The sequence below is a fragment of the Coregonus clupeaformis genome, chromosome 3 (assembly GCF_020615455.1).
Source record: "Coregonus clupeaformis isolate EN_2021a chromosome 3, ASM2061545v1, whole genome shotgun sequence".
Lineage (NCBI taxonomy): Eukaryota > Metazoa > Chordata > Actinopteri > Salmoniformes > Salmonidae > Coregonus > Coregonus clupeaformis.
Genome location: NC_059194.1, coordinates 19,392,291 through 19,420,261, shown reverse-complemented (window position 1 = coordinate 19,420,261; position 27,971 = coordinate 19,392,291). Strand labels below are relative to the sequence as shown.

General features: G+C 40.3%; 1 protein-coding gene across 3 annotated transcripts in view; it reads right to left on the bottom strand.

The window, feature by feature from the left end:
* Positions 1–27,971, bottom strand: part of si:dkey-237h12.3 (teneurin-3) — a 183,076-nt gene that overhangs the window by 91,287 nt on the left and 63,818 nt on the right. For all 3 annotated transcript variants that reach the window (XM_041850551.2, XM_041850558.2, XM_041850567.2), the window contains exon 4: positions 2,300–2,528. In XM_041850551.2, coding sequence (XP_041706485.2) covers positions 2,300–2,528 — 229 coding nt within the window. The remainder of the gene's footprint in view (positions 1–2,299; positions 2,529–27,971) is intronic.

Below are 27,971 nucleotides of genomic sequence, written 5' to 3'. Positions count from 1 at the left end.
AAAGACATGATCAGTCTATAATTTTAATGGTAGGTTTATTTGAACAGTGAGAGACAGAATAACAACAAAAAAATCCAGAAAAACGCATGTTAAAAATGTTATAAATTGATTTGCATTTTAATGAGGGAAATAAGTATTTGACCCTCTCTCAATCAGAAAGATTTCTGGCTCCCATGTGACTTTTATACAGGTAACGAGCTGAGATTAGGAGCACACTCTTAAAGGGAGTGCTCCTTATCTCAGCTTGTTACCTGTATAAAAGACACCTGTCCACAGAAGCAATCAATCAATCAGAATCCAAACTCTCCACCATGGCCAAGACCAAAGAGCTCTCCAAGGATGTCAGGGACAAGATTGTAGACCTACACAAGGCTGGAATGGGCTACAAGACCATCGCCAAGCAGCTTGGTGAGAAGGTGACAACAATTGGTGCGATTATTCACAAATGGAAGAAACACAAAAAAGCCCCTCGGCCTGGGGCTCCATGCAAGATCTCACCTCGTGGAGTTGAAATGATCATGAGAATGGTGAGGAATCAGCCCAGAACTACACGGGAGGATCTTGTCAATGATCTCAAGGCAGCTGGGACCATAGTCACCAAGAAAACAATTGGTAACACACTACGCCGTGAAGGACTGAAATCCTGCAGCGCCCGCAAGGTCCCCCTGCTCAAGAAAGCTGAAGTTTGCCAACATCTGAATGATTCAGAGGAGAACTGGGTGAAAGTGTTGTGGTCAGATGAGACCAAAATCGAGCTCTTTGCCATCAACTCAACTCGCCGTGTTTGGAGGAGGATGAATGCTGCCTATGACCCCAAGAACACCATCCCCACCGTCAAACATGGAGGTGGAAACATTATGCTTTGGGGGTGTTTTTCTGCTAAGGGGACAGGACAACTTCACTGCATCAAAGGGACGATGGACGGGGCCATGTACCGTCAAATCTTGGGTGAGAACCTCCTTCCCTCAGCCAGGGCATTGAAAATGGGTCGTGGATGGGTATTCCAGTATGACAATGACCCAAAACACACGGCCAAGGCAACAAAGGAGTGGCTCAAGAAGAAGCACATTAAGGTCCTGGAGTGACCTAGCCAGTCTCCAGACCTTAATCCCATAGAAAATCTGTGGAGGGAGCTGAAGGTTCGAGTTGCCAAACGTCAGGCTCGAAACCTTAATGACTTGGAGAAGATCTGCAAAGAGGAGTGGGACAAAATCCCTCCTGAGATGTGCTCAAACCTGGTGGCCAACTACAAGAAACGTCTGTCCTCTGTGATTGCCAACAAGGGTTTTGCCACCAAGTACTAAGTCATGTTTTGCAGAGGGGTCAAATACTTATTTCCCTCATTAAAATGCAAATACATGTATAACATTTTTGACATGCATTTTTCTGGATTTTGTTGTTGTTATTCTGTCTCTCACTGTTCAAATAAACCTACCATTAAAATTATAGACTGATCATGTCTTTGTCAGTGGGCAAACGTACCAAATCAGCAGGGGATCAAATACTTTTTTCCCTCACTGTACATCACAGAAGACTGAAATATAACAAAACCGTTTGACATAGAATCACCAGATTCCGACTGTAAAAAAAAAGAAAAAAGAAAGTGAATTAATTATGAAATTATGACAAAATATTAATAAAATTCCACCCATGAGGCCACTAGTCATTTGACTGCAGGAAAGGGCTACCCATTACAAGGAGACCAACAGTTCCACTGACATGCACCAGAAGATGCATAGAGAAATGTATGCTCAGATTGTAACAAACCAACCTCTTTCTTCGCTTAAAGGGAAACTTCACAATTTTTCACCTACATATTCATCATCTCCAGCACCACCCCAACTTCAACATATGTAAAATATGGTACATTTCTATGTTTTGTAGTAAAAAAGATAAAGGAAGATAAGTGTTTCCAATTACATCATCGGTGTGCATCATGTGATTTTGACCAATTGTGAGCAGGCATTGCCTACTAATTGTCTACTAATTGCCTACTAATTGTCTACTAATTGGTTAATGATGTCATTGGAAACACTTATCTTCCTCTATCTTTTTTACCACAAAACCTAGAAACGTGCCATTTTCACATATGTTGATGTTGGGGTAGTGCTGTAGATGAGTGGAATATGGCGTTGACATTTTTTAAAATGTCCCTTTAACATAGGTTTGATGCTTTTCATTGGGAATACTGTTCTTGCAGATGAGTCATTCCCCAGAGGTGCAGTGGGTCATCATATCCCCAGTTGTACTGGATGTCACAAACTGTCACAAACCCCCAGATGCATTGTGGGTCACTCACCTGCTCTCCAGGGCCACATTGCTGCCCAGGACCCAGCTGTCCTGCAGCTGGACACATTCTGCTGCGCTCTGCAAATCGGCCGCTAGGCCAGCCGAGGGGGGAGGGCTTGGGCTCCGCTGATTGGCCAGCGAGCCGCGGCTCAACGACGTAATGGACGGGTGTTGTTTGTGGTGAGGGGGAGGAGCTGGTGGTAGAGGAGGCGGGCCTTGTTGACTGGACAGTTGGTCTCCTGTTAAAAGGGAAACAAAAAGAGACTGTAAGCACATATGAGAACACCTGAATGTAAAACAAAAAAATGTATAGTACACCTGCCTGGCATTGCATTGGGTTGTTACAATCTTGTGGGGGAGCTGCCTGCAATAGCCTGGTGATTGTGTTCTGTATAAAGCCATGGCCATCTGACAAACCAAGAAAAGTAAATGCAACCTAAAATCCACATCAAATGCATGAGATGCCGTCGCATCAAGAAATCAGAGTTTTTTATTGAAACACACATTTATAATTGTGGCAAACACCAACTGGCTGAATGTTGGGTTCTTTAACCCAGAAGGTCATTTATAGAGGCAGCTGTTTCTTTATGGGTGCTTAACCGGATGTTTCACGTTTGATTACAGCCCGAAAAGACTCTCAAATAACTAATGACCAGAACATCCATTAGAGCGCTCAGAGAACAGGTTTTCCAATTTCACACAAAGCTGTGTAATTGGCCCCCGGAATGACACGTCGTGATTATCTATCCATCTTCAACGCTAAGAGGTAAACCTACAATGCTGACATTTCTGATTTGCTCCAGTAAATTCCAAATGGAGGTGGGTTTTATGGGGGTTAGGGCAATCTTTGAGATAATTTAAAAAGTCAGGACTTTTTTTGAACTACGTCGTCTGCATTAACAGCATGCTTTTGATAGGGTAAACAGCGGGATATGAATTTGGATTTTGGCACAATCCTTGTTGCATGCTGGATGTCCTAATGGTCACCTAATGGTATGCTAATGGTTTCTACCCTGCAGAAAGACCCAGAAACATTATGACAAGTTAAGGCCAGCAACATGGACTGTGCTAAAATAATATGACAAGAGTGAAGACCAAAAATAACAACTTTGTTTGAAGGACATCATGCATTGTTTCAGTGAGGCTGTCTCTTTTAGTGGTTATGCAAATGTTGTCCCTGTCAGTGTGCCTTTGCCTCTCGCTGCACACCTGTCAACACGAAGCAAACCTCCAGCAGCTGACAAACAAGCCCTACGTCGCCTCCGCAAGGCTGAGGAAATGTATGCGTGTCATATAGAAATGATTTTGTACAGGAATTATTTCTCAGCTGTAGAATTCATTACGGACTCGGGGCCTATGGGAAGGGCAGGCAACAGTTGACGTGACAGTGTCCTATTCCAGGGTTATTACCTATGTAGATATTGTTATAATACTGTGTGTACTGAGACACATTATGTGTTATATCAACATAGTCAAACTTTTCATGTAAAAATAATCTATTAAATGCCAGTAGCTGTTCCATTGTTTAGATGGGTAATAGCATTGTTAAAAGACAACAATCAATGTTAGAAGTTCCAGGAGGGAATATTCACAGCAGGGTGTAATACATGTGATTGTGTGTTAATCTTCAAGGGGAAGGAGGGTTACCGACATGTTTTAAATTGGCACAGACACTTTTGTTCAGTTTCAAATTCCCCAAAACTCACCCAATGACAACCATTTAACCATCTTAAAACCCAAAATCCAAAACCCTTTAAAGTTACTTTTCAGACACTGTAATAATGATTGCATAGTGAGAGCTGTGGGTGAAACGTCTGAAACATTGATCTGCTATGGTGACCCTGTAATGGTCTATTGTCTAGAAACATAGTGTGAGCTGTGGGTGAAACATCTGAAACATTGATCTGCTATGGTGACCCTGTAATGGTCTATTGTCTAGAAACATAGTGTGAGCTATGGGTGAAACGTCTGAAACATTGATCTGCTTTGGTGACCCTGTAATGGTCTATTGTCTAGAAACATAGTGTGAGCTGTGGGTGAAACGTCTGAAACATTGATCTGCTTTGGTGACCCTGTAATGGTCTATTGTCTATTGTCTAGAAACATAGTGTGAGCTGTGGGTGAAAAGTCTGAAACATTGATCTGCTATGGGGACCCTGTAATGGTCTATTGTCTAGCAATATCCTATGTTAGGAACAACACTACACGTTCAATGGTTTAAAGTTAAGAAAGGTTTTATGTATTTCTACTAGTCTATATGTCTATTGGACTTTTGAGTTAATTTGAGATAAGCTTTACACAAATCCATTGTTTTTACAATATTGTATGTAACATGCTGTAGCAGCCCTTTCAACCAAATTGCATATTAATGTAAATTATCAAAACATCTAATTTGAGCTCCATAAAATCTTGAAACTATGGAAATGCCTCTATCTTCATGAGTTCACCTTGTGGGGTCAAACGTAGATTAGCAAAGATATTGATTGGCTCATTGTACTGCCTCGAGGTTTAATGAAGATATACAGTTGGTTACAGTGGTTGTTATCCCTTCAAGTTATGTACATGATGAGTAAGTGGGAACTTGATTACGTTACATAACAAAATCAAATTTCTGGTCCTTGGTTATTAGAATTCTTGATATGTAAGATAACCCTTTACATACAAATTAGAACACTTCAACTTGGTAGAGTTGAATACATATTTTTTCACCAACTTTCTTGCTTTGGTAATATATATTTATATCTTGGGTGGCCAGACATAAATGCAGTGGGAATCTCTGCACTTCCTAAACATTCACTTTTTATAAATGTATTTGGTGAAGAGACAAATGTCTTTACATTCATTGAATAGATAGTGACTGCACATCTCATGTCGTCTCCACACCTAATCAAGTCCAATGTCAACTGTACCGTGATGCTGTTAAGCAATCAAACCAATGGGCACCAGTGCACTTCGCCATTAATTGCCACACATGCACCAGTGAGTGTGGTGTGAGAGAGAGTGCCTTTCAAATGTTCTCGCATGTGCATGTGAGAGGATGTGCACACGAATGCATGTGTTCAAGTGTGTGAAACAATGATTCTCGGAGACAGCTTGGCATTCTCTTACACCAAAACACAGGGAATTACTCTGATATTTTAAGAGCGCAGAGCTCTGGGATGAAACAGCTGTGTGTTTTATGGGGCTATGCTTTGAAATCAGATCAAGACGGATGCCACCCTTCCATAACTCCTCAATGTCAACTTGTCATTGTCTCCGTCAGACGAGATGCTTTAATTAAAGGCCCTTTTTGATTAATACTGCATGCTGGCTGCTGAAACGACAACCTCATTCAGATCTTAATGGTGCCTGCGATATCTATCAAACGGCGGGTTTATGAAGCATCTATACTTTCACAATAATGTCTCTCGAAGCAAAATTCCCTTTGGTGGGTTTTTTAGAAGAATGTGTTTGTGCTTATTCATCAGGAACCTTTTGGGAATTGGACCGACAGGTTTTTGCATCTCTTTGTGTCTACATCTGTGTTGCTTTCCTTTCATGATAACGGTTTCACGAACTGTCGACTCCCATCGTCACGTTGTACAATTTAGGATTACAATTAGTCAGTGAAAAAACAAGGGGTTTTAAGGTTCTGTTAAGAACATTACATTCTTAAAGACGATTACCATTAACCTCTACAAAATCCATCAGTAGAGCTGTTGTTCGATGTCTGATCCATTCTCAACAGCTAAGAGTCCCTTGGCTGTTAGCTGGATTTGTCTTGATCTTTCTCTGTCTTGCAATCCCTTGAAAGTCTGCTTCAATGGCTTTCTCAGGTATTCCCTCTTCTGAAATATCTCTTTTTGATTAGTCCATTGGTTCTGAATACAGAGCACAATATTTGACACAGAACCAGGAGACAATTAAACGTTGTTTTGCACTAGAACAATCTGAGGACTATAAGCTTGGGCAGAATGGTAAAAGGCTTTTAAAAATGATTGTGCAAGAACTGCAAAGGTCTTCAGACACTTAAGTGTCTATTAAGTGACGGAAGCAACTGATAATGGCTATGAAATGGCATTCACTATGACTATTTAGTCCTTCACCATCATGAAAATTGTAGGATATCATCACCGTTCCATTGAAATGGATAAGAGCAGGAAGTTCCATTGTGTCAGTTGAGGGCTTTTAATGTACAATTTCATAGCTGGTGAATAATTATGAACATCCCCAGCCTAGCATAATCTTTTGACAGAGTCTTCCGTTTTAGTCACTATAGGCACTGTTGTGTCAATTATCACTTTTAAGTGTGTGATCAGGCTGCGTGTATTACTGTCCTGTCTCTGGTTGGATTATCATAGTTAGTCTGGTTTAAGCAGAGCTCTGTAGTGGAGGCAGCGGCTCAGGCTCATATTGGAGGGCCTAGGGGAGTGCAGTCAACCCTGCTGGGATCCAGAACCATTAGAACCACCTTCCCATGTGACTTTTAGGGAATTCTTCAGCAAAGAGAAGGGTTGGAGCTTTGAACTATAAGGGCCTGAGGTTCAGGAGAGCTCCTTTTGAATTCCCTCAAACTTCCTGCTACCGTACCATGTCAAACACACTAGCCCTCTCCTTACCCAGCTTCAAAGAACTCCTACATTCCCCCCCCAATTCATCTCACTACAGGAGGCCAGGGTAACGTTTCAATATGACAAACAGTAATTATTAATATGAAGGTGTAAAGAAAGATAATATAAAGATTATAAACATGGTCATCAAGATGAGCTGTTGAACTTTCAATAATGTACTTGTTTTCAGTAGGTTTCCCGGACTCCCTGACTATACATGACAACGTACAGATCACCACAACAATCATCACCACTAGCTGTTGCTACAGACATGTATTGCAATTACAAGTTGTAGTTATTCATAAGTAGCTGGGATAAGCCTACTAGCAAGCTGTTAGTCACATGTTGACAGCTATTATTATCACAGTAACCATGTTTCCATCCACAGTTTTTATGCGAGTAAAGTCATACAGAATAACAAAAATAAAGACAGCTGTGATGGAAACAGGAAGTTTCGGTACAATTTTATAAATGGCGACAGATCATTTGTTTGTTCAACATGGTGGGATCTTTTTGTGTCTGTAAAATTAATTATGCGAGAAATGGCAGTGGAAATGCCTTCATGAGCAAATATTGACATAAAAAACATCATATCGAAGTAAACTTCGAGTCACGCGATGATATGGTGTGTTGTCCTCCCACTACAACTCAGAAAAGCATGCATGTCACGCCCTGGCCTATAGAACTCTAGCTAGTTTGGTCAGGGTGTGAATATTCTAGGTTTGTATTTCTATGTTTGGCCGGGTGTGGTTCCCAATCAGAGGCAGCTGTCGCTCGTTGTCTCTGATAGGGGATCATACTTAGGCAGCCAGTTTTCCTGCCTGTGTTGTGGGATCTTGTTGTGTTCCTGTTTAGGCTTGTGTGTTAGCCCTTTGGACCGTCACGGTTAAGTTTGTTATTTTGGTTACTGTGTCATGTGTTTATTAGTTAAATAAACATGTACGCCTTTCACGCTGCACCTTGGTCCGACCCGTCTCTTAACGTACGTGACAGAAGATCCCACCACCAATGGACCAAGCAGCGTGCCCAGGAGGAGCAGAGAGTATGGACTTGGCGGGAGATAAGAGAGGATCTGGCAAGGCAGATGGAGGCCCTGAAAGGGATCAGGGTGGAGAAGGAGAGACAGCCCCAATAATTTTTTTGGGGGGGGCTAAAAGGGTGGTCGGGGAGCGACAGAGAGGAGCCCCAACCACTGCACTCGTGGGGGCTCAAGGAGGAGTCCTCACTGGAGGAGGACGGGGCGCAGAGTGTAAAGGACGGAGACAGTCATAGACCTCCAGCACCGGTTCCCAGTCCGGTACGCCCCTTACCTGCTCCCCGCACCAAGCCAGTGGTGCGTGTTCCCAGTCCGGCCCGGCCTGTTCCTGCTCCTCGCACCAAGCCAGTGGTGCGTGTTCCCAGTTCGGCCCGGCCTGTTCCTGCTCCTCGCACCAAGCCAGTGGTGCGTGTTCCCAGTCCGGCCCGGACTGTTCCTGCTCCTCGCACCAAGCCAGTGGTGCGTGTTCCCAGTCCGGCCCGGCCTGTTCCTGCTCCTCGCACCAAGCCAGTGGTGCGCGTCGCCAGTCCGGCCCGGCCTATTCCTGCTCCTCGCACCAAGCCGGTGGTGCGCGTCGCCAGTCCGGCCGGCCTGTTCCTGCTCCTCGCACCAAGCCAGTGGTGCGCGTCGCCAGTCCGGCCCGGCCTGTTCCTGCTCCACGCACCAAGCCAGTGGTGCGCGTCGCCAGTCCGGCACGGCCCGTGCCCGTTCCACCGGTGCCTGGTCCGGCCGGAGCCGCCACCGAGGCTGGAAGCCCACCCGGACCCTCCCCTATTCAGTCAGGTTTGTGCGGCCGGAGTCCGCACCTTTGGGGGGGGTACTGTCACACCCTGGCCTATAGAACTCTAGCTAGTTTGGTCAGGGTGTGAATATTCTAGGTTTGTATTTCTATGTTTGGCCGGGTGTGGTTCCCAATCAGAGGCGGTTGTCTCTGATTGGGGATCATACTTAGGCAGCCAGTTTTCCTGCCTGTGTTGTGGGATCTTGTTGTGTTCCTGTTTAGGCTTGTGTGTTAGCCCTTTGGACCGTCACGGTTAAGTTTGTTATTTTGGTTACTGTGTTGTGTGTTTATTAGTTAAATAAACATGTACGCCTTTCACGCTGCACCTTGGTCCGACCCGTCTCTTAACGTACGTGACAATGCAGTTTATTAGGCTACAGATTAAATAAGTTATGATGAACTTCACAGGGTGGTGAAAGTACACAGTGATCTTGATGCTCCTTTCCAATAAATATCGAGGGTCTTATTCTGGTGACATGATGATTGATGCTTGACTGCCGTTTGACAAATAAAAATATTCTCACTCTTATCCATAATAATCTCATCATGTAGACTAGTGTACCCGCACAGCCACTGAATTTTATCTGCAACAAGTCAGTTTGGTGGAAACACACCACTGGTGGGAAAATGTGCATATTGTCTTTTTGCAGATTTTAGAATATTCACATGAAAGTCTGTCACCAATTGGATGAAAAGATAGCTAGTGTCAGAAAATGTTTACAATTATTTTAATTAAAGGAGAAATAATAACAATGTCTTTCATCTTAGCTGATGCAAAAAAATATGAAGATTCAGTTGATCCTAATAACACTGCCATTCAACAGAGAAGAAGCATAACATGTGATGTGACACATGATAGACAGGAGATGAAAAACAGCTCTAGGTGTCATTACCCAAACATTACACAGCCAATTTGTCCTGCCAGCATTACGGGTTCAACCAGGTGCTAGAAGCCAAGACCTTTTCTTCACCAAAATGACTGTCATGACCTGGATAGGTAGTGCCATTAGTCAGTATGACTGCCTTGGGTTGTCATGGTGATGGACGGATGGCAGCAGGAAATTAATCCTGGTTGAGAGTTGGGGCCGAGTGGAGGCTGGCAAAGGAGCGGCTCCAGAAATTATATTGATTGCGGCATTGTCCCTGTTGAACAAATTATATACTGTCCGTTTGTAAGGCTTATTTTTCAAACCTCCACCAAAGCATTATTTTCTGGTCGCTTCAAAATTACTCATTCAAAAAGGTATGTATGCCGCCTGTCTGGAATAGGTGAAGATCATTCAACTGTAAACACCATTAAAACAATCAGTCATTTCCCTTTTCAAAAATAGTTTTAGGCTCTAATGGTGTTCTCCACTTTGTCTTCAGTGAAGCAATTCAACCATGTCAGGTGGATTATTGATATGCCTCTCATTCACTTAGGCCACACCTTCCAAATCACTTGAGCAAATGGAACCAAGAAAAAAAAAAAAACAGGCCACTTTGGGTTCTAATAGCTGTCACAATGGTTGCTATAATTGCATTTCCCAAGCGAAACACTGTTCACAGGGATAGAGAAGAGACCTGTCAACAGTTAAAAAGGGGAAAGCATTCCCTTCACAAATAATGGCAAGTATTTTGTTTACAACTCGACGCGTTTCCACATTCGGATGATTCATTTTTCTAATGGACTATGTAAAAAAAGGCACTCTTTAAATGAGCAATTTGTAGATTAAAATACATCTATAGTGCCTATAGAAAGTCTACACCCACCTTGGATTTATTTTTGTTGTGTTACAAAGTGGGATTAAAATGGGTTTGTCATGTCAACGGAAGAAAAATTCCTGTTTTCTTGGTAAGCATATCCAGTGTAGATTTGGCTTTGTGTTGTAGGTTATTGTCCTGCTGAAAGGTGAATTCCTCTCCCAATGTCTGGTGCAAAGCAGACTGAAGCAGGTTTTCATCTAGGATGTTGCCTGTGCTTACCTCCATCCGTTGTTTTTTTTATTCTGAAAAACTCCCCAGTCTTTGCCGATGTCAAGCATACCCATACCATGATACAGCCACCACCATGCTTGAAAATAAGGAAGCAGTTACTCAGTGATGTGTTATCTTGGATTTGCCCTAAACAGGGCGTTGCATTTAGTCCAAAAAGTGTATTAATTTGCTGTATTTTTGTAGTATTACTTTAGTGGCTTGTTGCATACATATGCATGTTTTGGAATATTATTTTTTCTGTATATTTGTATTCTTCTTTTCACTCTGTCATTTGGTCATTATTGTGGAGTCACTACAATGTTGTAGATCCATCCTCAGTTTTCTCCCATCACAGCCATTAAACTCTGTAGCTGTTTTAAAATCACCAATGGCCTTATGGTGACATCCCTAAGCAGTTTCCTTCCTGTCCTGCAGCTCAGTTCAGATGGACGACTGTATCTTTGATGTGTCTGGGTGGTTTAATAAATAATCCAGAGCATAATTATTAACTTGACCATGCTTAAATACATGGGCGCAACTTTCACTGGGGACGGGGGACGGGGACGGGGGGGACATGTCCCCCCACATTCTGAAATTGCATTTTTGTGCTTTAGGACCATGCGGACGCCTCCGAGTGGACGGGTAGGCTGTTTGGAGTGTTTATCCGACTGGATTTTTAAAAATGTAATCATAAATTATGTCCCCCCCCACTTCTAAAGCCAAAGTTGTGCCCCTGCTTAAAGAGATATTCAATGTCTGATTTGTTATTGTTACACATCTACCAATCACTGCCCTTCTTTATGAGGCTTTTGAAAAGCTCCCTGGTCTTTGTACTTGAATCTGTGCTTGAAATGCATTACTTGACTGAGGGACCTTACAGATGTTGTACAGTGCCTTGCAAAAGTATTCATCCCCCTTGGCGTTTTTTTTTGTTGCATTACAACCTGTAATTTAAATGGATTTTTATTTGAATTTCATGTAATGGACATACAAAAAATAGTCCAAATTGGTGAAGTAAATTTTTTTATTTTATTTTTCTAAAAAATAAATAACGGAAAAGTGGTGCGTGCATATGTATTCACCCGCTTTGCTATGACGCCCCTAAATAAGATCTGGTGCAACCAATTACCTTCAGAAGTCACATAATTAGTTAAATAAAGTCCACCTGTGTGCAATCTAAATGTCACATGATCTGTCACATGATCTCAGTATATAGACCTGTTCTGAAAGGCCCCAGAGTCTGCAACACCACTAAGCAAGGGGCACCACCAAGCAAGCAGCACCATGAAGACCAAATAGCTCTCCAAACAGGTCAGGGACAAAGAAGTACAGATCAGGGTTGGGTTATAAAAAGACATCCGAAACTTTGAACATCCCACGGAGCACCATTAAATCCATTATTTAAAAATGGAAAGAATATGGCACCAGAGTCTGGAGAGTCTGATGGTGATGTGGATATACTCGGAATACATATCCCAAATGAAATAAATGATCTCACTCCAAATAAATTTAATAGAAAGTTAGCAAAAATAGATAAGATCTTGCTACCATGGAAAGGTAAATACCTGTCAATTTATGGAAACTAACTCTTTAGTATTATCCCAGTTTACCTATTTGCTTATGGTCTTGCCTACGCCTAGCGAACAGTTTTTTAAATTATATGAGAAAAAAATATTCCATTTTATTTGGAACGGCAAGCCAGACAAAATTAAACGGGCCTATTTATATAATGAATATGACCTATCACTCAGTCATTCATAAAATTATACTTAAATCCGAACTGGTTCTCTAGCAAACTAGTAAGATTGTCTCACCCAATGTTCAAGAAGGGACTTTTTCCCTTTATTCAGATTACAACCCCTCACTTTCAGGTATTTGAAAATGAAATAATCTCCCAAATATCACTAATTCTAAAACAAGCCATAGAAAGTTGGTTGCAATTTCAATTTAATCCTCCAGAAATGACATAACAAATATTGCAACAAATATTGTGGTTAAACTCAAATATACTAATTGATAGAAAACCATTATTTTTTGAGAAAATTAAAAAAAAAGGTATAATCTTCGTAAATGATATTATCGACAGGAATGGTGGAGTTATGTCGCACATGCAGCTAACAAAAACATATGGAAATGTCTGCTCTACCCAAAATTACAACCAAATAATTGCAGCATTACCGCAAAAATGGAAGAGGAAGTGGAAGGAGGAAAAAGTAAGGAACTTGTCTGTCGGCCTTGCATTAAAGAACAAAATTGGTTAAAGAAAATTGTGATAAATAAAAAAGTTTGCCAGTTTCATTTAAGGACCAAAAGATTGACAGCCGTCCCATATAGATTGCTAAATAGTTGGGAAGAGATTTTTGACGTACCGATTCCATGGCATAGTGTTTATGAACTGATACGCAAAACGATGCCGGATTCAAAACTTAGAATTGTTCAATTTAAATTATTATATACAATTATCGCTACCAATAGAATGTTATTTGTATGGGGGATACAATCTTCCCAGCTCTGCAGATTTGGCTGTGAAGAGACAGAATCGTTAGATCATTTGTTTTGGTACTGTCCATTTGTAGCTTGTTTCTGGACACAGGTCCAGGAATGGCTGAAGGATTGCAATATTTGCATGGAGCTGACCCTGCAGATAGCACTACTGGGTGATCAGAAAAGTCATAGTCAATCGATCATTAATATAATAATACTTTTAGCAAAGATGTTTATTTTCAATTCACAAACTGTAGAAACTATGAGAATAGGAAGGTTCAGAACTTTTGTAAAACATCACAGTACACTTAAAAAATATATGGCAAATAGAAATCCAATATGGATGGTGTTAAGAGATAGATGGGAGGTGATGAATGGAGCTGAAGGATGGGACTAATAACAGCAACTAATAACAACAAGATAACTAGTGTAAGACATGCGAAAATGATCGGAGGAAGTTCAGGAGTAAAAACAAACAAAATATAATTATTGACTGTGTCCATAAGATGTATATAGTATGTATAAGCATGAAGTAGAGGCCTAAGCATTGTTGTTCACTAGTTTACTCCAATTAGGGAGGGGATGGTGGGGTTGGAAAGTAATAAAGGGAAATATATATATATACATATTTTTAAAGGATATGTATGTATATATATGTATGTATGTGTATATATATGTCTATGTATGTGTATGTATGTGTATATATATATATATATGAGAGGGAAAAAAAAACATGGGGGATTGGAAGTGATGCAGACAATTACATTGATGGAAGTTACAATCTATCTATAATATTAAAGCTGATCTACCCCCTAAGAAAAAAAATATGGCACCACAACAAACCTGCCAAGAGAGGGCCGCCCACCAAAACTCAAGGATCAGGCAAGGAGGGCATTAATAAGAGAGGTAAAAAAGAGACCAAAGATAACCCTGAAGGAGCTGCAAAGCTCCACAGCAGAGATTGTTGTATCTGTCCATAGGACCACTTCCATACACTCCACGGAACTGGGCTTTACGGTGGTAGGCATGTTGTGTAAATCAAATGATACAACCCCCCCAAAAATCTATTTTAATTCCAGGTTGTAAGGCAACAAAATGGGGAAAATGCCAAGGGGGGTGAATACTTTCGCAAGCCACTGTATGTATGGGGGACAGGGGAAGAGGTAGTCATTCAAAATCATGTCAACCCCTATTATTTCACACAGTGAGTCCATATAACTTATTATGTGATTTGTTAAGCCAAATTTTACTTCTGAACTAATTTAGGCTTGTCTAAACAAAGGGGGTGAATATTTATGCAACAACTATATTTTAGTTATTTAAAAAAAATAGAGAACTTTCTTTTCACTTGGAGTATTTTGTGTAGATCAATTACAAAAACTTAAATCTATTTCAATCCCACTTTGTAACGCAACAAAATGTGAAAAAAGTTCAAGGGCGTGTAGACTTTCTATATGCACTGTACTTCCTCAAAAGAACCCAACAAATTGACTAACAATGGCATAGCTGCAATCGCTATCTATAGACAATGCTTCACTGCAAATCCTGAGACAAGCATTCCTCTCTGCTTTAGAGATAAACGACAGCTCAGAGGTCGAATCATAATCTGACACCAGTGCTTCCAAAAAAAGATGCTACCCCACTGTCCAGTATTATCCCCAGTTGTATTGTGACATTGTGGCTGACATCCTGCTTTCTAAGGGAAGGTTTATAAGGCCAAAGCTATAAATTGATATCCTACCGTTACAGTGCTGTTGGACACAGACCAGGGTATACTAGAATAATTCCAAGCCAAGGATATGGCTCTTCCAGGGGAGGCAGTTCTTATCTACGACATTGATCCTCTCCCCCACATTCATACACAAACGCACATGAATGCACACATGTAAGCACCATGAACACACACACACACCACAAGATTCCACCAACCAGTTTAGACTTCCTGATGTTTTCAATCTTCCTTCATACTATCCCTATCCCCCTCTCAGCATCCCATGTACAGCAACCAGTGTACCCTCTAATGCTCCAGCCTGCACAATCAGCACTATGATATGGCCCCAGGCTCCATGCGGAGGACACTGGCAGAGTCTTGAACATTGCATATGCTCAGGGCTAGAAACGAAATAAGGCAGTGTTGATTTGCTGAGGCAACTGAGCCAACCCCAAGTGTTCAACATGATGAATAGAACCTTCTCGGTTGAAGCATATGATCAAAGCTATGTGTTGTTTGGGGATTCTATAGATCAGTAAAAAATACAGAAATTGGATGTTTGTTTGCTTCAGAGTACAGGAAGACTTAGCTGACCGCTTCATTAAGTGGGCCTAGCCACTTACATACAAATCCTATTTTGAAACCAGGGCACACAACTAACATTTTTTAAATACAATTCCTATTCTTATTAGTGATGGGGGGGAAAAATCCATACAGTTACATATCGCAATATTATTTTGGATGATATTATATTGATACTTTGACTCCAAGTCGGCTGTACCTGCACCAAAACTGGTCATTTTCATCCTATAGCTTGTTCTCCATCTTCTTTTTACTTTTTAAATAGTGAGCCAACGTGTTTTCAGCACTTTTATTGCTGAATTATTCTCATGGCTCTCTCTTTCTCTGCAGCAGACATATAGTGAGCAATATGTTTGGAACATAAAATCGCAATAAAATTACAGTATTGAATCGCAATATATAGAATCAGGAGAATCGCAATACATATCGTGTGTTGATAATATCTCATTGTGAGGCTCCTGGCAATTCACAGCCCTAATTGGTTTATGCATCAACGTCAGATAAGTGCATGTATCTCAACTTTAGATTCAGCCATTTGTCTTTGAGATTTAGTCCAGCACACGATATAATGAAACCACCATCCACTTCATGAATCCCTTCTGTGGCAGTAGGCTTTACTACCAAAATTCATTAGTGAAATTGGCTGGTAAGTTAAGCTGCTGTGCAACAGCCCTTGATTCTGAAGATGCCTTTCCTTCCACGTTGGCTACGATGGTAACTCAATAACAGGACCAGCCAGACTTACTGTCCTTCAAACGTGTCTAATGCAGCGGTAACTGACAACAGCAGACAGGCATCGACTGTTCCAGCCTTGATTCACTGAAGACAATATCAGCCTAGGCCGTATCTGTCATGTATCAGACCAAACCTAACATTTCACTTTGTTTGGTAGCTATTGATTTTTCACCTCAATGTTTTCTCCAAGAGGCATCCCACTCTTACATGTAAGCCCTCCACTAGATTCTGGAGAATTGTGGAAATGGCATAGGTTGTAGATACATGTTTTTCCTCATGTTAGTATCAGTGGAGTCTAGGTAATATTACATCTGTGCTCATCACTTGAGTATAAGGACTAAATACAAGATTACTAAATTATGTATCAGTTGAGAATAAGGACTAATATACGAACTAAATAAAAACATTATACTGCAGATATTTTCAATGAACACCTAATGATACTGTACCACTAGAGGAGCAGTAGTTCAGTACTGTTCTATAGGATTTGGACAATCCTCCATCCATGAGCTTCAAGTATTGCATTTGAAAGTGCTTACATTTCCTCAGCCCCATCCCTCATGCACCACAAAGTGGTCAGGGTTAGGCTGTGGAAATTACATATTGTGCCTTTAAACAGCTTTTCTATTAATTAGCCATTGCTATGAATCATATCGGCAGTCATTAGCTATGAATAATACCGGCAGCCATTAGCTATGAATCATACCGGCAGTCATTCATTTTTTTTTTACATTTTACGTCATTTAGCAGACGCTCTTATCCAGAGCGACTTACATGAGCAATTAGGGTTAAGTGCCTTGCTTAAGGGCACATCAACAGATTTTTCACCTAGTCGGCTCGGAGATTAGAAGCAGCACCTTTCGGTTACTGGCACAACGCTCTTACCCACTAAGCTACCTGCCGCCCATTAGCTATGAATCATACTGGCAACCATTAGCTATGAATCATACCGGCAGTCATTAGCTATGAATCATATTGACAGCCATTAGCTATGAATCATACCGGCAGCCATTAGATATGAATCATACCGGCAACCATTAGATATGATTCATACCGGCAGCCATTCGATATGAATCGTACTGGCAGATATTGGCCATTTCTCATCCTGGTGCATCTCAAACTGCATATCAAGTTCTGAACTGCTCATAATATAATGGAGTCTTTTGGATTTGCCATGAGGGTCGAGAAAGAGAGGGAGTCTTTTCTAGACAACAGGTCACAACCAACTCACAACAATACACTCCAGAACAAAAAGTACAACAGCACTTATTTGACCATTCATTCCACTTAATTTCTCTATCATTATACAGTGTAACTGATGTATTTAAGACCATATTTGCAATTCAAGACACTTTGCTAGTCTCTCACTCTAATCTTGTTTGCTTTCACCAATTAGATAAGGAAATCACATAATCAACATGTGCTATTTCAAGTGAGCTATTACGATCTGCCCTCTTCCTATTCCACCCACTAGCAGTGGGAGGTGAAGCCTGGGATGCGTAGACCCCCCTGCTGTGTTTCTTAAGACTGAAATATACTACTCATCTGAATTTGGCTTATTAGGACATTAAATACACAATGGAAAGTGAGGAGAAAGCTCAAAAGAGAAAAGGTGATTAGAAAAGGAAAATGGCCACATGCTTCTGTGAAACGATCAGATATCGGCTTTGAGAGGAGCAGCTGGAAGGTTCCTGGCAGGATACATACTGTAGGGCTATAGTGTTTGTTATACTCTGTCAGCAAAAGCTTTACTGATATAATGGAATTCCATAGCCAACACTCTACAATCACTTCTTTGGTCCATAGGCTTAATTTGACCTCGACCAATAATGCTGATATACGCTTTTTTCTAATGCCTTTTTAGCCTCTTTTCCCTTATTTTTCTTGGACAACTCCTAGCTGCTACTGTATGGGAGTACAGGGTGATGATAGGATGCATCTTTTTAACACAAGACTGAGCGAGCTATGAGTGACAGGGGAGGAGGATCAACTAAATCTTATGGAACAACAACAGAACAGATAACGAACCAGGTTTAGAATGCTGTGGAGAGCAGAGATGCACCACACTTAGCCAGGTTTAGAATGCTGTGGAGAGCAGAGATGCACCACACTTAGCCAGGTTTAGAATGCTGTGGAGAGCAGAGATGCACCACACTTAGCCAGGTTTAGAATGCTGTGGAGAGCAGAGATGCACCACACTTAGCCAGGTTTAGAATGCTGTGGAGAGCAGAGATGCACCACACCTAGCCAGGTTTAGAATGCTTTGCAGAGCAGAGACACTACACACCTAGCAGAGGATGGTGAATACTGATGTGACTGACAATATGTGACTAGTTTCAGGAAACTAGGCGTATGTCGTGTGTCACTACTTCACAGGAGCGCCATTTGGACATAAACTTTTTTTTTTTTTATCACAAATATTTTTTGACAGAAATGCCTTCTGGAACATGTGAACTTTCATGTGCCTTAATAACAAACTCGTATGCCATCTGTAAATACAAATAAAATTGTTAAATTACGAGCCTAGCTGGTTTAGCCCCGGAAAAAGACAGCAACCTTCCCGCTAGCCATGATTAGCTGAAATAATGAGTGGGCTGGACATGCCGAGAGATGAGTTCGGATTGGTCTGCCTCGTAGCATGCTTCTGTCTATAATATGAGCTGGTCAGTATGTGTTTCTAACGTGGCTTTTTTGAAAGATATCATGTAGTAGAACTGCATAAGTGTTGCTCTCCACTTTCTGGAGGAGCGAGTTTTGAAATCAGTGGAATTATAGTATGATAGCTAAGGACATGGAGAAAATTCTGGCGTTTGATTGCAAATATACAGACAGAGTCAAAAAGAGAACATACATAAGGCTGTTGTATAAAACACGTCTCCGGATTACATCTTCAAACTAAGGGCAACCATGGCATCCATGACAGAGAGGGAGAAGCGTCCATCCATGTATACGGGTAAGGGAGTCTAGCTACCTACATTTTCAGATATTACACGTTTCTAATCTTGTCAGAAAGTCATTTTCATTTCAAGTTAATGTGTACTGTTAGCTAGCTAGCTAACGTTAGCTGGCTGGCTAGCTAGCTAACGTTACGTGTATGATCTGTGTAGTAATATTATTCGTATCTCAGATCCATTATCTCAGATAACATTGAACCTGGTTGGTTAGCTACCTGCAGATTCATGCAGGGTAGTAACGTTATGAGTTGGGATTATGGTTAATTGTTTAGCTAGCTAGCTACATGTCTAAACAAAAGACTCCAATATACAAGTAACTATTTCAGTAGAATGTTTATGATGTCACTGCGACAACTGTCGATAGACGTAGCTGGTAAATTTGCTCTGGGCTGGCTATCTACTCCGATTTCAGAGCACTCTCATCTGAGTGTGCCAGAGCGCAGAATAACTGACGTATTTACAAACAGTCAACACCCGTTGAATATGGCCGGTGTCAGTAAACGTTGGCAAAAAAGCGTAACTAACTTTTTGCCAGCAGCACAGTTGCAGTCACCAACGCTCTGGATAACATACAAACAGCCTAACCAGCTCTGCTAGGGCGAGTAAAATGTTCAGAGTGAGCTGTTCTCTCATTTGTGTCTGGAAGTAGCTAGCTAGAAGCAAATAACACCATATCTGTTTTTTTCCACAAGGCAGAACTCAGTGCATCAAGGTCTATATTGGCTATACATTAGGGCCAATAAGACTTCTACATATTGACAATATGTCATGTCTACAAGATGATGAGGATTGGTTGGAATGTCAATCTGGGTTAAGGTGTTCAATACATGCAGGGTTAGTTGATGACAGAATATAAGAGTTACATATTTATCTAAGACACTTGAGAGCCTATGCAATCCAAATTCTTAGTAACCGGAACTTGATTTGAAGTGCCCTTGGTTGAGTCTGTCTGAAGGACTTGAGAACCTAGGAAAGCCTTTGTATCACGCTTCCACATCAATTCATTTGTGTCTACAGTATCACTTGTGGCAGAGCAACCTGTAGGTAGTGCTCTCTTATGGAGGTCAATAATGGTGGTGGGGCGCTTTTACACAGTGTCTTTGTGGTCCCTTTAGTGACAATATCGTCTCATTGTCAGGTGTTTAGCCTGATAAGGTCGCAACACCCAGAGGAGACTACCGTCTACTTCTCATCAATGTAATGCTTTAAAAACAGGTTTAGCCAACGTTGCAGCCTGGATCAACCAATTTAAAAGCTAAATCTCTCTTTCGGAGGGTTAAACTGTACGGATAAACAAATCAAATCAGCCATAAGGACTCAGAGGAGGGGAAGACCTGGGGAAATATATTGATATTGCTAACAATGTCAGGAAAGAGTGTTTGATAGCCCTCTCTGACCAGACTTCCGATTAAAATTGTGGGTATTCAAAGGGTGACGGAGGTATTCGTAGAAAAAAAATACAAACGTAGCCATTTTGAGTTTAACTAATAAGGCAACAATTATTCTAGAATGCCACTGGTTTCACCTCTGTGTGGAGGTTACCATACAGTAGCAAGGCTACACTATGTGCCATGCCACCATCAGCATTCCTTTCAACCAAATATGGAGCTAGCAATAGTTAAATGGGGAGCTCGCTGGCTCGTAATGGGAACGCATGTTGCTCTTTTAGAGCAACGTAATGACTGCTATCAATCTCCTCCGCTTCGTGTCATGTTAAAGAACTATAAGGGAGGAGAGCTGGCAAGGAGAATGGTAGAGCGCCGCAAGACATCCTCCAAAGCGTCCGTGGCGACGCATTAATCACTTTGGAGCTGGGTGTCCAAACTAAAAAGTGTCAGGGTAAGAAGTAAAGCCAACATAGAGATGCTAAAGTATGCCTGGAGAGGAATCCTGGCTGCTGTCTGCTCCTGGCTAACTGGCCACCAACAGTCCCTCTTTCTCTGCCTCATCGCATTGCAGCACCCTGATTTGAATTTTTACATTTGTTCAGACAGTGCTGTACAGATATCAGAGGCTAAGATGTTAATTTCACTTGCAGCAACTCTATTTTCATCTCTCTCAAAGCAAACAGAAAAGAAAGCATGTATACATATGGGGATGCATCTGCAATAAGATGAACAATCAGCTGTGACTAGTTGCTATTAACAAGTCATGCTTTGATACAGTTCTCTGATATAATAGAAATAACTAACAGAATTGGACATCGTTTTTTTGGTATCTAGACTCAGTAAACTGTATATCATATTCGATTTGCCACAGAGAGTACATTCTAGCATTACCTATTAATATACAAAATTATTGGCACCCTTGATAAAGATGAGCCAAAAAGACTATATAAAATAAAGATAAATGAAATTATATTATGTTATACTAATACAATTGCTCAGAGAAAGAGATTTTGTTTAACAAGTAATAGTAATTTTTGTATCTAAAAAAGGTAGGGGTTAAAATGATTGACTCCCCTGTTTTCAATACCTTTCAAAACGTAACCTTACGAGGATAATGGCAAAATGATTTATGGGTTTGGAGAACACAATTGACTGTTGACCTTACTAACAACGGGTTCCAGGACCAGTGGAAGCAAAATAGCCCTATAACATCAAAGATCCACCTCCATATTTTACAGTAGGTATGGGGTTCTTTCTGAGACACCAAGTCCACAACTGACTGTGCCTGGCCAAAGAGCTCTATTTCCATGTCATCCAACAAATGTAAATGCTTGGATTCTGTATGGATTCTGTATGGAGGAATGGTCTAAGATCCCTCCCAAAGTGTTCTCCATTCTCAGAAAACATTTTAGAAAAAGACTCAGTGTTGTTATCCTTGCAAGGGGAGGGTGCTAGAGTATTGAAAACTGGGATGCCAATAATTTTGACCCCTATCTTTTTGAGAGAAATAAAGTATTACTTGTGAAACTAAATCTCTTTCTCTGAGCAATTGTATTAGTATTAAATAATATATACTGTGTGTGTATGTGATATATATATATATATATATATATATATATATATATATATATATATATATATATATATATATATATATATATATATATATATATAACATAGCATACAATTTAGCTCAGTATTTTAATTATTTATTTTATACAGTCATTATTGCTCATCTTTATCAAGGGTGCCAATAATTTGGGACCTGACATGAATGTACCCATATATATATACAGTATATAACCCATTCAAGTCCATCAGTTGAAGCTGGCAGAAATTGAAGGTTGCTTGGTGCTAGCTGCAAGTTGCTACAAGTACCGTCTCTGGGGGAGGAAAACAGATCTACAGGCATAACTTTCTCTCTCTCTCGGTCTACTATAGTGGCACACATCACAGTCAAGTGGTTTATGAAACCGCCTGCTCCCCTACTACCATCAAAATAATGAATACTCTGCCACTTGCAGTAATCCTCTGGTAGAGCAAGCCCATTAATAGCACAGTATCCAGACAGAAAACACTAGACTTACCTATTTACCTTTCAAAACACAATGTATTTTCCTTAAAAAAATGCCCCCACTGGTATTGCAAGTCAGTGGCATGTACTGTACACAGGTTTATGGAACATGATTCGTTTCAAGTGTTGAGTGATTTTGATAATTCAATGTGTTAAGCGTTATATCTGGGTCGGGAGTTTAAAGTTTGCTCTACATCCATTTGAAGACAACATCAAAGGCGGGTAAGCCAACTATTTCAAAAAGCGTCAAGAGCTCACCGAAAAGGTACAGAAATAGAGAAAGATATCTCTGGGCTTCATATGATGGATGATAGAGAGAGAGAGAGAGAGAGAGAGAGAGAGAGAGAGAGAGAGAGAGAGAGAGAGAGAGTCAGTGAGAACCACAGATACAGAGATTGAGAGTGAGAGGAGAAAGAGAGTTAGTGAGAACCACAGATACGAGAGAGAGAGAGAGAGAGAGAGAGAGAGAGAGAGAGAGAGAGAGAGAGAGAGAGAGAGAGAGAAAGGAAAGAGTGTCAGTGGGAACCACAGATACAGAGAGAGAGAGAGAGAGAGAGAGAGAGAGACAGAGACAGAGACAGAGAGACAGAGACAGAGAGAGAGAGAGAGAGAGAGAGAGAGAGACCACAGATACAGAGAGAGAGAGAGAGAGAGAGAGAGAGAGAGAGAGAGAGAGAGAGAGGAGAAAGAGTCCAGAGAAATACACCAACTAATGCATGTAGGGCAGAATTGGGCCGCTTTTCAGTAGTAATGAAAATACAGAAAATATCATAAAAATGTTGGCTACATCTAAATTCAAGTCCAAATTCAAGTCTGCAATTTAAAGCACTTCAAACCCAAGAGCTGAGCCCAGAAACGAGCCCTCTCAGTCAGCTGGTGTTGGACCTAACCAACCAAGCTGACACCAGCACTGCTTCAAAAGAAAGAATTCCAATTAACAAAATCATGAACCAATCAAAAGACCCAAAGCCGACTAAATTGCTATCTGACCCTAAACAGAGAATATGAATTGGCTGATTATCTCTACTCTGTCAGAGATACGAAGCAGAGACAGATCCTTACCAAGTACAGGCTGAGTGACCATCAATTGGCAATAGAAACCGGCAGACATAAAAAGACATGGCTACCCAAAGAGGAGCGTATATGTGGTCACTGCACGACAGGGGAGGTAGAAACAGAGATGCACTTTCGCCTTTACTGTGATAAATATTCCTCACAAAGAGTATTCATTATTCACAGAAATGACTACATTTATTCCAAATTTTTACTTATTAAACCCAGAGGAAAAACTAAAAATACTCATGGGCGAAGGAGCAATGGCTCCTCTTGCAGCCAAATATGTATTTGCCTGCCATAGACTGAGGGACACTGAATAATAACATCTGCATAGAAAATAGTAACTTACTTATTATTATTGTTATTGCTATTATTGTCATTACCATTATTATTGTTGTTTATCATTGCAAATAGTAGTGGTATGGGTGGTAATGGTAATGATGGCAGTTTAATGATGGTGGTTGTAGTAGTGGTAGTAATGATGATGGTAGTTGTAGTACTGATGTAATGGTGAAGATGACCGTTATTTAGTTATAAGTTAGTTATAGTTTCATTTTCTATATTTAGATGTTTATATTTATTACAATTCTACTATTGTTATTATTTTTGTATTTAATTTTGATTATTATTTACTACCATCTTATATTATTATTTGTTATTGTTTATAATTGTATTATTGTATACATTGTTGCTTTGGCAATATTGACACAATGTTTTTCATGCCAATAAAGCAGCTTGAATTTGAGAGAGGGAGAGAGAGAGAGAGAGAGAGAGAGAGAGAGAGAGAGAGAGAGAGAGAGAGAGAGAGAGAGAGAGAGAGAGAGAGAGAGAGAGAGAGAGAGAGAGAGAGAGAGAGAGAGAGAGAGAGAGAGAGAGAGAGAGAGATAGAGAGAGGAGAAATAGAGAGATGAGAAAGAGTCAGGTGAGAACCACAGATAGAGAGATAGAGAGAGACAGAAAGAGAGAGAGAAACAGAGAGAGTGAGAGAGAGGGGTGAAAGTGAGATAGTATATAAAAAGTAGTGTTAATTAGCCAGAATGTTTGCCCTCTTCCAGGAACTCCTTCATGTTAAGCCAGAGAAACACAGAAGCAGATGAATCTGAGAAGAAATATCTGCTTAAGTGGCCTTTTATAGAGGGATCAAAGTCTTCTCCTGCTCTCTCCCCACCAACCCAGTGGCCATGATTAATGCAAAGTACAGGCGGGTGTGAGGGGGTGCCAGTGATATCTGACATCTCCTATTGTATGTTGATGTGTTGACAGGCGTGGTATTTGGGGCGCAGTGTTGGACATGCCTTTCAGTGGCAAGCCCTCAACCAATTACCATATATATGAAACATCCCAATGCAATACGCTATAAAGGGCTCTGTGAAAATATTGTTTTCATGTATACATTGGACTTGATGTTAAGAATTATGTCTCGAAATACAATATTAATTTGCAAACAGTTTTGCTGACCTGCGTAACAAAGTGTTTCTATAAATGTTGAACAAATGAAAATGAGTAAAACAATCCGTATCTAGCTCATTTCATAGCTATTTTAAACATGTTGCCAATGACTGGAACAAACTGCAAAAATCTCTGAAGCTGGAGACTCTTATCTCCCTCAATAACTTTAAGCATCAGTTGTCAGAGCACCTTACCGATCACTGCACCTGTACACAGCCCATCTGAAATTAGCCCACCCAACTACCTCATCCCCATATTGTTATTTATTTTGCTAATTTGCACCCCAGTATCTCTATTTGCACATCATCTTATCTATCATTCCAGTGTTAATACTAAATTGTAATTATTTTGCACTATGGCCTATTTATTGCCTTACCTCCATAACTTGCTACATTTGCACACACTGTATATATATTTTCTGTTGTATTTTTGACTGTATGTTTTGTTTTACCCCATATGTAACTCTGTGTTGTTGTTTTTTATCGCACTGCTTTGCTTTATCTTGGCCAGGTCGCAGTTGTAAATGAGAACTTGTTCTCAACTGGCTTACCTGGTTAAATAAAGGTGAAATAAAAATAAAATAAAAATGTTTTTTACAAAATTATAGCAAATCAAGGCGTAAACATCAAAGAAAAAAATGAAAAAAAGGTCAAAGCAAATAGGTGTCAAGTGTTCAAATTTGGTTGGTATTTACAATGTACAATACAAATTATTATAAAATATTATGATAAATACATAACACAGTAATTAATAACAGTTAAAACAGTATACAAAAATAAGTAATGTGGTGATCTCTCCCCTAAAAAAGTGAAGCTAATGAGAGCATTGAAACCAATGGGGGTAGCTGGTGTCACCGATAATCCTTGACCGTATGATGAAAGTCTATTTTCAAATGATTTCCAGGGGAGCAATACTGATACATACAATGATAATGATGAAACTATACAACATAACAGTTAGTAATGATCCTGTGGGACAATAATATGGTGCCAATGTTGCTTATGGCGCCCATGGTGCAGTAGACTAAATTATGTAAATTGTAAACTGAATTGACCAATTGCTCTGCATAGCTGATGAAATACAAAACTGCACAATTTAATTTACTGAATCATATCATACAGTATCATAACATCAACAAACAGTAGGAATAAACATTGTATAATGGTTCCATAAGTGCTTGGACCATTTCTTTGATAAAAAAAAAAAAAACTATTGCTGTGGATTTCATCACTTTATACTTAATTACACTACTTAGCTCATATTAATTCACTTAAATCACATCCAGCATTAAAGGCACAATCTGTAAGTTTCATGTCCAGTCCATAGTTCGGCCCTTTTGTATTTTTACAAACTGTGGGGGTGGGTCTTGGAACATTCAACTGCCCATTGGGTGATTTGGATGCTGTGGTAACCACCTCCAAAACCAGCCTCCTTTGGTTTGGGGGGCACTTACAACAGAATTCCAATATCATAGAACTGTGAGTCACAGTTACATTTGTCAAGTCCCACCCCCACAGTCAACAATCAGGTGCAGGGGCAGCACTTTTGACAGGAAATTGAAGTTAGAGATTGTGCCTTTAAGACAAACTGATATCACAGTTAACACTAGAAACAGCAACACAAATTATTTGAAATAATGAATAATTAAAGTGCATAAAAATATATATAAATATATATATATATATATATATATATATATATATATATATATATATATATATATATATGGGCATCATGGTTATTATAAGAACCCTGGGATAAAACAATACATTCTGTATATGAACATCAATATAACAAAAAATATGAATTGTTGGCAACTAATAAAATGAATATATTTGATAAATGAGGAAATGGATATATCAAGAGTATTTAATCATATCCTTCTTATTCAGGTAGCAGCTAAAAATACAGCTATCTTGGTGCACCACTCGCCTTCTGGCCATGGCAATAAATCATAGCCGTAGCTCCATAGCGATACCTCATATGATGCAATACCCACAGAGAAAAGCTTGTTGAGTTTACCCACTTGTATTTACCTGTCACTTGTAAATATATGTGGATAGCAACTGTGTGACCCGGTGTGACACCCTAGCTTATTTCTCTGTGATGCATCTCTACTGCTTACTGTTGGTCGCCACTTGCTACACACCTATTACTCTGTCTTCACAGCTCTGCTAAGCACTTCAATATGTTACTGTCTCCAAGGCCATGACATAGCTCCCACAATGGTTAAATCAAAGGAGTCAAGACCCAGGAAGCAGTACCTACCGTCAAGATCAGATTTGTCATAGCCATTACCGATTGGGTGGCAGGTACTGTAGCCTATCGGTTCAAGCGTTAGGCCAGTGACCGAAAGGTGGCTGGTGCGAAAACCCGACAAGGTGAAAAATCTGTTGATGTGGCCTTGAGCAACCATAATATGCTCCAGGGGCTCCGTACTACTATGGCTGACCCTGTAAAACAACACATTTCACTGCAACTATCCAGTGTATGTAACAATAAAACATAGTTATTTTGCATTGGCAATGTGCAAATAATGCAGAGAACCATAAGAATAGCTTCCTTTTTTTTAAAGAGGACTGGCCAAATAATAGCCATTATCCATCCCTCCCAATACCGCATAATTCCAACATTCCATTCCCAATTTAACTCAGTTATTTTTCATTGGCAGAGCACAGGCCATCAAAACTCCTGATGAATTCCATGAGAACATGCATCACTCTGAACATCGCCCATTGAATAGTAGGCTACAACAGAGCCCGCCATTTTCCCACAAAACATCTGCTAGAAATGTTGCTGGGCAAGTAACTGGATTCCATGCTGCAATCTGTTTCCAATTTACTGGCAATTTTTATTTTTTTATTTCACCTTTATTTAACCAGGTAAG